General features: G+C 43.6%; 1 protein-coding gene across 3 annotated transcripts in view; it reads left to right on the forward strand.

Moving 5' to 3' along the window:
- Positions 1–12,671, forward strand: part of LOC137625399 (high affinity cAMP-specific and IBMX-insensitive 3',5'-cyclic phosphodiesterase 8B-like) — a 324,266-nt gene that overhangs the window by 261,395 nt on the left and 50,200 nt on the right. For all 3 annotated transcript variants that reach the window (XM_068356283.1, XM_068356285.1, XM_068356284.1), the window contains 2 exons: positions 187–465; positions 7,159–7,286. In XM_068356283.1, coding sequence (XP_068212384.1) covers positions 187–465; positions 7,159–7,286 — 407 coding nt within the window. The remainder of the gene's footprint in view (positions 1–186; positions 466–7,158; positions 7,287–12,671) is intronic.

Here is a 12,671-nt window from a genome sequence, read left to right on the forward strand (position 1 = left end):
ATCAAGTTCATGTTAGGGTAATTTGTTATAAGAGTTACCTATACACAAATAAAATTTAGTTCATGTTTTTTCCAGTTATTGCCCTTTATTCTACCATGTTAAATGTTTTTTCCAGTTATTTCCCTTTATTCTACCATGTTTAACGTTGCTGCTTCTCTAATATTTTTTTTTATATCTTTCTTACAGACCGCTTGTGTGGTTAGGAATGAGCTTGATGTCTCGTTTCAATGTCCCCAACACGCTCGGCTGTGATGAACAGACTTTACAGAATTGGTTAACGCTTATCGAAGCCAATTACCACGCAGACATCACGTATCACAATTCTACCCACGCAGCGGATGTTTTGCAAGCGACGGCATATTTTCTCGACCTGGAAAGAATAAAACGACTTCTCGATCCTTTAGATGTTGCAGCATGTCTGATTGCTGCCGTGGTCCATGACGTGGATCATCCAGGTAAAAATAGGTGAGTCCCACTAAAAGATTTTTGCCTCCAGTTTATTCTTAGACGCTCAGTAAGTACAGTACGGGAAGACCTTGTGCATTTTAATTGAACAGGCTTACTAGGGTCTCATTTCATAATTCAATATTTCATCTTGGTATAATGTATTTTATTTCTCTTCCATAATTTATCCTTAACTCTCCAATTATTGTGTCATATTGGGGACCTTCATATTGCTTTTTCAAATTTGGTTATCTTGATTGATATTGATGATGTGATCTTGGGGATAAAGATCAAACAAATTTAATTATGATCTTCCTCTTGGATAGTATAAGTTACAATAGATATTTGTTCCAACACGGAGCACTTACCTCGAACTACTTTCTTAGGAGGATCTGGGATCTCCTCATTTACCGACCAAGAATTTTGCGTAGTTCCCCTTCTCTCCGTTACCTTGTCGGGGCACTCTGGGGCGGAAGGATACTCGCCCTGGGGCGACCCGGGGTCAGCACGTGAGGCTGCGCTTGTTAGATCGCCAGTAAGCGTCTGGTCGCGGTGTAGATAACATCTCGCCCCTGTCTCTCACTTATCCCGTCCGATCACCTTGTGCACCATGTGTTCCTTTGTGTTCTCCATCCCTTGTGTCCCACGTGTTCCCTTGTGTTCCTTTCCCTTGTGTTCCTTTCCCTTGTGTACCACGTGTTCCTGTTGTGTTCCTCACCTTTCCCTTGCGTTCTTGTGTCGTTTGCGTGTTCGCTTCCCTCTATGGAATCCCAGCATTGCTGTCCCGGGCCCCAAGCTGGTAAGTCTTGTGGAGCGTGGCTCTCTAGGCCCGAGGTCGACCCGCACACGTTGTGCTCCTCGTATCAGGGGATGAAGTGTTCCCCTTCCTCCAAGTGCCCGGAGTGCGAGTCTTGGCCGGAACTGCAGTGGACCTTGTTCTCCAATAAGAAGAAGAAGGCATCCAAGAGATCTCCTAAGAAGATGAGCCTTACCTCGCCGCGAACATCACCCTCAGCGCAGTCGGAGAGAGGTTCTTTTTCACCTTCCCCTACCCAGAGTAGGGGACGAGGTAAGTCCGTTGCGGGAAACGGCCCATTGCCGTTCCCCATGAGTCTGATGTCGGGGAATATGTTGTGAAGGGGCCTACACAGATGAGTGGGGGGTCTGCTAGTGTGGCGGAAATGTGTGTAGTAGACGAAGGCCTGGTGCCCGCAGGACCCGTCTCAGGTGAAGACCCGGTGTGGGGGAGGCCCAATACAGCTCCTAACCTCACGTCGTGGCAGTGCTTTTCAGGTTCAGCGGGTTCCGGGGATGGTCGGGACAAAGTAAGGCGGCCCACGTGTTCTTCGGACCCCGACTCCATTGTGTGGACGGCGCCTAGGACGCCCTTCAGGTCCCCCATGAAATAAGAGGAAGAGTTCGAAGGTTGGTTCGCCTATCGCCCCGCTATCCGCTCACCCCCGGCGCCCTCAGCTACGCTTCCGCCGGACTTCATGGAGCCCTCGACTCTGATGTCCAGACCAAGGACCCCTAGGAGGCTCATAATTGAGACAGACGACAAGCTCTTATTCCTCGGACGACTACTCCTCCTACAGTTCCTTCTTTTCGGAAAGCTCTAGTGGACGGGACTGCAGGAGGAAGAGGGAGCTGTCCAGAAGGAGGAGGGTGAGCTCCCACGTCAGCCCGGCCAAGAAGAGGTCGAAGTCCTCAAGGAGGAGATACAAGACGAGGAGTTCCTCGAGAAGGAGGTATATTACTGTAGTTCGTCACTGTCGTGAATCTGGCAAGAAGGTTGCCGCTCCAGTGCCTGCCTCGGTGGCTGCTGGAGCTGCTTCCGTACCCTTGCCCAGTGTCTTTTCGGCCCCGCCCGCTCGTCGGATGCATCCGTTGGCACACTTTCAGTTGCCCCGACCTAGTAAGTCAGCGGTTCCACCCCTGCATCGGGAACTTCCGTTGGTTAGACCCAGCGGCTCAGCTCAAGGACTTTTCGTCGCAGCGGCTCCGGCCAAGTTTCGGGATACGCCGCTGCCTCGACCATCAACCAGCGCCATCCGGGTTACCACGGGAGGGGGTAGACCCATGACGGCTACCTCCGCACCGGCGGCTCTACCTGCGACGGAGGCAGCCGCTCCATCACCCCGTCAGGAGGGGAGGGATGCCTCCGCTCCCACGGATCCCTCCGTGTTCGATGAGGCCTCCGACACGGAGGTACAGATTGTGGACGAGCGATTGGGCCCCTGCGAGTGCTCTCCGGACGAGGTCTCGTCTTACCGTAAAGTGTTAGCCCTTATCTGATGGCACCATAGGTTGGATGAGCCTCAGCCAGCAGCGGAACAAGCTTGGCTCCCAGGTCTGGGTAGGATGGTTGACAATCCTACATACATACATATACCAAGGCACTTACCCCAATTTTGGGGGGTAGCCGACATCAACATATGAAATAAAACAAAAAGGGGACTTCTACTCTCTACGTTCCTCCAGCCTAAACAGGGACTCAACCGAGTTCGGCTGGTACTGCTAGGGTGCCACAGCCCACCCTCCCACATTATCCACCACAGATGAAGCTTCATAATGCTGAATCCCCTACTGCTGCTACCTCCACGGTCATCTAAGGCATCGGAGGCAGCAGCAGGGCCTACCGGAACTGCGTCACAATCGCTCGCCATTCATTCCTATTTCTAGCATGCTCTCTTGCCTCTCTCACATCTATCCTCCTATCACCCAGAGCTTTCTTCACTCCATCCATCCACCCAAACCTTGGCCTTCCTCTTGTACTTCTCCCATCAACTCTTGCATTCATCACCTTCTTTAGCAGACACCCATTTTCCATTCTCTCAACATGGCCAAACCACCTCAACACATTCATATCCACTCTAGCTGCTAACTCATTTCTTACACCCGTTCTCACTCTCACCACTCCGTTCCTAACCCTATCTACTCGAGATACACCAGCCATACTCCTTAGACACTTCATCTCAAACACATTCAATTTCTGTCTCTCCGTCACTTTCATTCCCCACAACTCCGATCCATACATCACAGTTGGTACAATCACTTTCTCATATAGAACTCTTTTTACATTCATGCCCAACCTTCTATTTTTTACTACTCCCTTAACTGCCCCCAACACTTTGCAACCTTCATTCACTCTCTGACGTACATCTGCTTCCACTCCACCATTTGCTGCAACAACAGACCCCAAGTACTTAAACAGATCCACTTCCTCAAGTAACTCTCCATTCAACATGACATTCAACCTTGCACCACCTTCCCTTCTCGTACATCTCATAACCTTACTCTTACCCACATTAACTCTCAACTTCCTTCTCTCACACACCCTTCCAAATTCTGTCACTAATCGGCCAAGCTTCTCTTCTGTGTCTGCAACCAGTACAGTATCATCCGCAAACAACAACTGATTTACCTCCCATTCCTGGTCATTCTCGTCTACCAGTTTTAATCCTCGTCCAAGCACTCGAGCATTTACCTCTCTCACCACTCCATCAACATACAAGTTAAACAACCACGGTGACATCACACATCCCTGTCTCAGCCCTACTCTCACCGGAAACCAATCACTCACTTCATTTCCTATCCTAACACATGCTTTACTACCTTTGTAGAAACTTTTCACTGCTTGCAACAACTTTCCACCAACTCCATATAACCTCATCACATTCCACATTGCTTCCCTATCAACTCTATCATACGCTTCCTCCAGATCCATAAACGCAACATACATCTCCTTACCTTTTGCTAAATACTTCTCTCATATCTGCCTTACTGTAAAAATCTGATTCATACAACCCCTACCTCTTCTAAAACCACCCTGTATTTCTAAGATTGCATTCTCTGTTTTATCCTTGATCCTATTAATCATTACTCTACCATACACTTTTCCAACTACGCTTAACAAACTAATACCTCTTGAATTACAACACTCATGCACATCTCCCTTACCCTTATATAGTGGTACAATACATGCACAAACCCAATCTACTGATACCATTGACAGCACAAAACACATATTAAACAATCTCACCAACCATTCAAGTACAGTCACACCCCCTTCCTTCAACATCTCAGCTCTCACACCATCCATACCAGACGCTTTTCCTACTCTCGTTTCATCTAGTGCTCTCCTCACTTCCTCTATTGTAATCTCTCTCTCATTCTCATCTCCCATCACTGGCACCTCAACACCTGCAACAGCAATTTTATCTGCCTCCCTATTATCCTCAACATTCAGTAAACTTTCAAAAGGAATAAGAAATTTAATAACCTTAAATTCCTTTCCAACAAATTAAGATGAGAATTAGCAGCTGAACACCAGACAGGAGAACAATACTCAAAACAAGGTAGAATGAAAAAATTAAAACACTTCTTCAGAATAGATTGATCATCAAAAATTTTAAAGACTTTCTCAATAATCCAATTTTTTGTGCAGTTAAAGAAGAAATAGACAATGTGTTTTTCAAAAGTAAATTTAATATAAAAAATCACACCTAAAATTTTAAAGGAATTGTATAGAATTAAAGAAACATTGTCAATGCTCAGATCTGGATGTTTAGGAGCCACTGTCCTCGACTTACGTACAGTACTATCATACTTTGAGTTTTCTTAGGGTTTAACTTACTGCCCCATAATTTGCACCTTGCACTAATGTTAGCTAGATATCTATTAAGGGATTCAGTAACTCAAGATCTACATTTAGGAGGTAGAATTGAGAGGCCAATAGAGAAGCATCATCTGCATGTGCAACCAGCTTCTGTTCTAGGCCAAACCACATGTCATGTGCATATCCTGTTGTAGGAAAAGTAATGGGCCATGGACACTATCCTGAGGGACACCAGATATCACATTCTTATACTCAGTATGGTGCCCATCAACAACAACTCATTGCACAATCTATTACCTAAAAATTCCCAACTACTAAAGTTTGAAAACAAGGGCCTAATTATTAACACGGTGAGAGGCAGCGTTAAAATCAAGGCCAATCATACAAATTTCCTGACCACAATCAAGGGATTTCTCTACCGCATTGGAATAGTAAGAAGGACATCACTTGCTCCAAGGCCTTTGCAAATTCAAATTGCAAACTAGGAAGCAGATGATTATCTTCAGTAAATTCAAGATTAAAGGATCCTGTATTAAGAATTAGTCATGGAATGTAAATTTAATCAACAAAAAGTTTTCTCTCTTTTTATCTGGAAGAAATATTGGATAGACTTCGTCCTAGTTCTGGGGTTTTGGCTGTAGTCAAAGAGATTTTCTTAGATTTTTCTACCCCCTAGACCCCACTTTTCAAGGAACCAATCCAAGTTTATTAGGAAATGCAATTTTGGTGAATATATTTAATAGAAGAGATACTATTCCTTCCTTCTGGGTACTGACAATAAGTTATATCTTGTCCCCAAAGCATTGTGAGGTTGGAAACCAATTTTGGATATCTCAATTAATTCTGAATGCAATAAATAAAGGGAATAGATGCTTCCATTTACTTTACAGAATTCTTTTTCTACATTCCAAGTTTCCAAAGAGTCTGTGTTTTGGTCACAGAACAGTCCTTGCGTGTTCACCATTTCATCATCATCTCCTCCTACACCTAGTGAAAAAGCAGTCATTCAGAGTACTGTATATGCCAGGTTAAACAGCATATGACTCAGGGTTTTAAGCAGGCCATGCACAAAGGACTGATGCTTTGATTTTACTGAGTTTGGCACGAACCGGCTCATCTTTATCGTGTAAGTGGGTTAAAATGGACATACCCGGCGAGACTAGCCAATCCTCTCATCTTCTCAGTATGTCCAACCGGACAGGTCAGTTTCGCCAAGATTGGCAGTATCCCCCATGGGTCTGTGGTGTGTGTGGGGATAGACTAGCTTGACAACTGGTTGACTCGCCTATTTTGACACAGGTCTAACGCCATCTTTAAGGACATGACTAAATAATTCGTCAAATGCAGAGACGTAATTCAGTAGGGCTTTTGTAAAAGTCTGATTGGACTTTTCAATAGCTTAAAGCACAGGATGATTTACAATAAAACCTCTAGCTTTATCTTACATTTTCCAGTAGCGTTCAAACTTGGGGTTTTTGTAAATGAAATAAATATATGTAGTGAAGAAGCAAACTAAATCAATATTGTACAATGCTAGAATATTAGGGATGCTGAAGGTTAAAGGAACACTGAACAGCCCCCTAAATAATGCCTATACTACAGCATGTAAGGTGCTCTGACATCAATATCCCTGTAGTGGAAACATTATGAATATAGATTAAGTTCTGAGATAAGTCTTCTATTCCTTATACTGTAAAACTGTGTGATGTCCTTTTTATTTTCTCTATTTTACATTATTTATGTGCTTGATTAAACTATCAGGATATCAATGAAGATGTACTGTTTTGTGATAACCCTTTCCTGAAAATGGCAAAGAACTTTAATAGTAGTACTTTCTAACTGCTATTTTTGCTTCATGCGACTGCATATCATTCACCATCTTGAATCTGGTTGTCACCTGATGAAACTAATTGTTTTTATTTTGAAAAGAACATTTTCTTTGGCTTGCTGTAATTCCAAAATATGTTTTGCCAGAACTTGAAAACCATCTATTTTTGAGAAACAAATGTTGAAGCTTATAGAATTGTGCCTCAGATTCATTTGAAATCATGTACAGTACAAGTATTATACTTGAATTTGTCTCATTTATTTTCCAGTGCATTCCTATGCAACACTGACAATGAACTGGCCATACTGTACAATGACTTGAGCGTCCTTGAATCTCATCATGCGGCCGTCTCATTTAAATACACCCATTCAGATGACCGGGTCAACATTTATAAAGGTAGGTACTGAATTTTCCCAGTGCAGTGTAAGTTGCCAAACATTTCACAAGTGACTGATTCATATGGATGAGTTATTTGGTCATGTGTGTCACCTTTTTATTTTCAGGAAATTAATAAATGCTTCGTTTTAACTCCATCCTTCATTATGTAAATCATACCTCAAAACCAAATCTAAGAAGGTATTTTATATGAAATAAAAGGGATAATTAGTGGAGGAATATTTAGACTTGAATTTAGAGAGTAATTACCTCCACCAACGATGTTGGGAGGAGGTTAGGTTTTCTATTCTGTTTGTGTGTTAGTGAACAACTTCCTGGCCACAATTTTACTCTTAGAGAAGTGAAACTTTCGAGGATTAATTCTTATGTAGAGACGTGGAAGTGATTCCATTTTGAAAGTCTTAGGTCAAAGTACAAGGTCGAGCAAAAGGTGGAATGAATTAACTCTAACCTTAACCCAAAGTTTGCACATGGTTGTCACAAAGACTTCAAATACACCTACATTTACCTCATAAGAGAAAAAGTTGTGGTGAGCCAGTGGCCGAGCTTGCAAGCAAATGATGCACAGAACCATCCAAACGTGATGCAATTGAACAGATTTAAGAAATCTTTAACAGAATAACTACAGCCAACTGCATATCATTAAGAATTATTCTAAAGATGTTTATTTCATTAAAAAGAATTTCATTAAAAAGAGAAATGAAAAATCCAGCTATCTTGCAAATAAAATGTAAGTGGATACTTTAGCGAGAGGAGAGTTAGAAGGATCCTGACTATCACCTCAGTCTTCTACCTCACCGATTTTAGGTTGCTAGAAGAGTGGCTAGAAATGTAGGGGTCGGGGGTTGCGTAGCAGAATGATCTCGGGTCTGGGAGGTGCTGTGTACCTTGAGAATCCTTACTGAATGGTGCATTTGAGCCACTAACTATCCCTAGAGGAGTTGGGCTTGGGTTTGAAACAAGGTAGATTAAGCCTAATATATTAGCCATAATTGAAAACTTATTGGCCTTCTGAGCTTCCACCAAAAAAGTTAATGTTGTTAAATTCTTGATTAGCCTATGATTAACAAATTAAACTTGTTAGGGAGTAACAAAGACAAAGGCCATTGTTCGCTCTATAAACAACTAAGAATGTGAAATAAAAATCTACACCCATCTAGCTTAATATAAGCTTGTTGAACTTTCACTTGAATTGCAAGCAAGTTTTCTTCAACTCTTGCTCCTTTCAAAGCAATTCCCAATTTACATTGAATCTTGAAATTTCATTTACCTAAATGATACGATGTGAAGCACCATCCACATATGGAATACGAGTTTGCTTAAGAGTGCTTACTGTAGCAATGGGAGAGATATCAGGATCCCAACTAGTGTATCTACTCAAGTCTTCTGCCTCACAATCTAGTTGTCCAAAAGAGTGACTAGGAATGTGGAAATTAGCAACAGAAAGATCTAAAGTGAATAAAGAATTTGAGGTTCTGCGATAGGATCTCGAATCTGTAAGGCGCGATAGACATTTGGAACTCGTACTGAATGGAACACGATAACCGCTAGACCCAAATTGGAAATCAGGATATGGTTAGTAAGACCAGATTTACAGCCTTCAAGTGAAGACTCACTCACTTGTCATTTATTGAGAGTTCTTGACTAGAATACCCTAATCAGTATATGTATTAGGCCATGAAAATCTAACCAATTCTAAATACATACATATACTAAGGCACTTCTCCCAATTTTTGGGGGTAGCTGACATCAAACAAATGAAAAAAAGGGGACCTTTCCTCTCTACATTCCTCTATTAAGAATTCTAAATAGGCAAAGAAAAAAAGTACACGAAATAGCGTATCATGCAAATTACTAAGCATTAATCATCCCTCTGATAAAAGAAAGAAAACTGGTAATAATTGCTATGAAAAAATGTACAATGGCACTCGGAGGGTTAAAAGGAATTGTTGATCAAGTGAATGCATTCTTCCAAGTCATCAATATGGCTTGAGTATAAAGATTTGGTTGTAGCCATTTTAAATATGTTTTAAGAAGTATTGTGATCATGCTTCCACCAATGACTACCATTGTAGCACCCAATGCAAAATGAGACCTTCAGGTGTTCTTAGTGTTTGTTAGTAATCTGGCAAAGCCACAGACATTTCCCCAAGTGTTTAACTTAATATTATTTAGCTGAATGAAAGTGCCATTGAAATATGAGCCTTTGTCAAGACACATTTGTGATTTGATATTTTAGTCATCCCTTGTATGCAATTTGTGACTTGAATAGTTCAAGATTGTTAGAAGACATTTTAACAGAGAGAAATGTATCTCAGAGATGGAACTGTTCTTCTGAGGAACTAGATATCTAGCCAAAGTGATATAGTCTTCAAGGATACTTGATGAGGGAGGGAGAGAATGTATCTAGCATCCAAGGGGAAGGAAAGATAAGAAAAAGCAAAGTAATAGAGAACTTGATCTATAGGCAGAGATTTGTAGGGACATTCGTAAATGGTAGGATATGATTTTTTATGTTTTTAGTATAAATCTTGGAGAATTTTTGAGAAAATCCTGAAAGGAAGTCTTAATCTCATTATAGTAGTTCTGGGCTAAAATCAAAACTGAGATACAGTCTTAAAGGAGTGAAATATAATACCTGGTGTCTCACTTTCTAAATGGATAGAGCAAGCTTTGCCCTTTTTGTTAGTATTATTTCTGTGTATCATTTCCAAGCAATTATTATCCTGTGTTGCAAGTATTTGAGTAGAAATTTTCATTTTTGGTAAAGAACTTTTAGTTTGTGTTGGAATTGTTCAGTCCATCAAATTGGACCTAAAATGTAGACTTGCAAAATTCAAATGAAAACATTGCCATTTGTTCCGACACATACAAACCTTTCGCTCTTTACTATGGATATAGTATTCTGTCTTAGCTGGAAATTAGCCATAAACTTTTTACGTGTGGTATAACAACCCACTTCTAGTTAGCGGTGTTAGACCAGCTACCCAGCTCACACACTCGGTGGAGTGAACCATAAAAATAAAATGGTTGTGAATTCACTTTGCTTTCTTCTTTCTCTCTGCATGCGTGGCTGGACTTTGAGGGCTGCTAATATGTGGGTTTGCCATGGCATTGAAGGCCTCTCTTTCAGGACCTTTATGTCGGCTCGGGAGACGGATCCTCATTCCCTTTGCCCTGTGTGCAGAAGACACTCCTGCACTCAGGCATCTTCTTGCAGCGAGTGCTGGGAGTGGCCATCCTCCCAGTAGGAGCAGTACGGTATGTGACGGAAGAAGTCCCTACTTCTCCCTTTGGCTGTCCTTGAGGTTGGAGGGGTCCCGACTTTTCTCTCTGGTGCTTCGTCCTCTCCCTACTGACTCTCCTCGTTCGGTCTTCTCCAGAGGACGGACAAGTAAGAGTGACGACCATTTGATCCCCAGACAACCTTCAGGTGTGGCGGGCCCCATCACTTCCCCTACTGAAGGGTAGGAACCCACTGCCAAAGGGAAGTCTTTCTCTTTTGACACTATGCGTCAACTGTGGCCTTCCTTGGTACTTTCAGGTTCCCCTTGTAAGGAATGGTTCTTGGAGGTGCTGAAGCTTGGAGCACAGCGGGAGCACACATCTGCCTTCGCAAGGGTTAGCCACAGCCCTCCCCAATGCCTCTGGAGTGGCATTCCCGCCAGAAGGTCTTGTGGCTTTTGCTGAAGCGTATTCCGCAACTTCTCGCCAACGTGAGGTGTTGCTGGCAGGGCCTCCTGAAGTCTCGGCCAGGTTTGTGATTCCCCGGGGTGAGTATGCAGTTGAACTTGTTCAGCCAGTGAGCTGAGCTTGTTCAGCATGCAGTGTTCATTTGGCACCCTGAGTTTGGTCAGTGAACTGAGTTCCCTCTGCAGGAGAAACGATCTACTGTATTCCTCTACCCTTTGATGTAGAGCGTCCTTCTCGCCAACACGAAAGGGCTTCTTCCCTTAAGTACTCTTCCCCTTGAGTACCTCACAAGTGGGCATTAGATTTGTCTATGCCTTGTTCCAGTTCTTTGGAATATCCTGATGGTGGCAGCTGCCGAGTACCTTCAGTCTCAGCCCCTCGTTATCGTACCCCTAAGGCACACAGAGTCTCGTGAGGTCTGACTCTTCAGAGTGGGTCATTGCCTCAAACTTCTACCCCGAACCTGCTTGTTCTGACGCATGCGAGTGATGGCAGTGAGCGTTCGTAGACAAACCCCCTCACCCTTGCTCATTTCCAAACGAGCAAGGACCTCCTTTTGTAGGAGTACGCAAGGCTACTCGTCAACCCTCTGCGGGTTCCCTGACTAATGTTCGTGCCCCTGTTCACTCTGCTTTGGCGAGTGGGTGAACAGGTCTTACTTGGTCTGGAGCATCTTGCAGCTTTGCAGTGTACTAGCCCACACTATACGTATGCGAGGTGGCAGGAGAGATCTTTCCACTAACAAAGGTCTGCTTGCTTCTAAGGCCGAGTGTAGCACACCTTGGTTCGCTTACCAAGAGAAGCAACTGCTTGTGATCGACACTTATAAGGGTGGTGAAGCAGACGGTTAGGGAACCGGTCCCAGCTCCACCATCAGAGTCTCTTTTCAGGTAATCTCTATCACCCTCATGGTGTCAGGACCTCAGGCATAGGAATACTACTTTGAGGCATGCTCCTCCTGCGTCATGTCCTGCTGCTCATCCTGACCTTTTGTGCAGGTACCAGAAGTACGTAGACTCTAAGGCCTACTATGCCGGCCCTGATCCCATTTAGGAGAAACTGAGAATCATCCTGGTAAAGACGATCAAAAGGAGGAGGGGACACAGACAAGAGACTCCTCTCCCAGGTAATACCCATCATCCGAGGACAAGCCGAAGGTCTTTAACGGACAATTACTGTCTGTCTATGGAAGAGTTTGTGACTACCAAACCAGCTGCTCCACTTTTGGAGCTCTCAATAGTCCTGGCAAACCCTCCACAGGCCCCACATCTGGTGGAGGCTCCTCTGAAGGGGACTTCATCACTCCTTGCCTTCTTCTTGGCCAAGCCCCAGGACTGGAAGAACGTGAAAACTCTTCTTAAGAACTGTGCCTTGAAAAGCTGCAGGTCAGCATAAGGGCGATCTTGGTTCTGTTCCAACCTGTGTGTTACCGGTGGTACAGAAACCTGACCTAGCCCAGGCTCCTTTGAGTGTGAGTTTGTGTCTGGATGAGTCGCAAGACTGTGTTTCAGCATCATAGCAGAGAGTCGGACCACTCCTCTATGCAGGTGCTAGCTTTGGGTAATCCTTCTTATTCCTCCACAGAAGGGAAAGACACGGCCCTGGACTTCCAATGCCAGGCCCTCAGAACTGGCAAGATCAGGATAGAATTGTCTTGGTCTAGGAAGGTCTTCTCTCAGGTAGTTGGGACTA

The sequence above is a fragment of the Palaemon carinicauda genome, chromosome 32 (genome assembly GCF_036898095.1).
Source record: "Palaemon carinicauda isolate YSFRI2023 chromosome 32, ASM3689809v2, whole genome shotgun sequence".
NCBI lineage: Eukaryota > Metazoa > Arthropoda > Malacostraca > Decapoda > Palaemonidae > Palaemon > Palaemon carinicauda.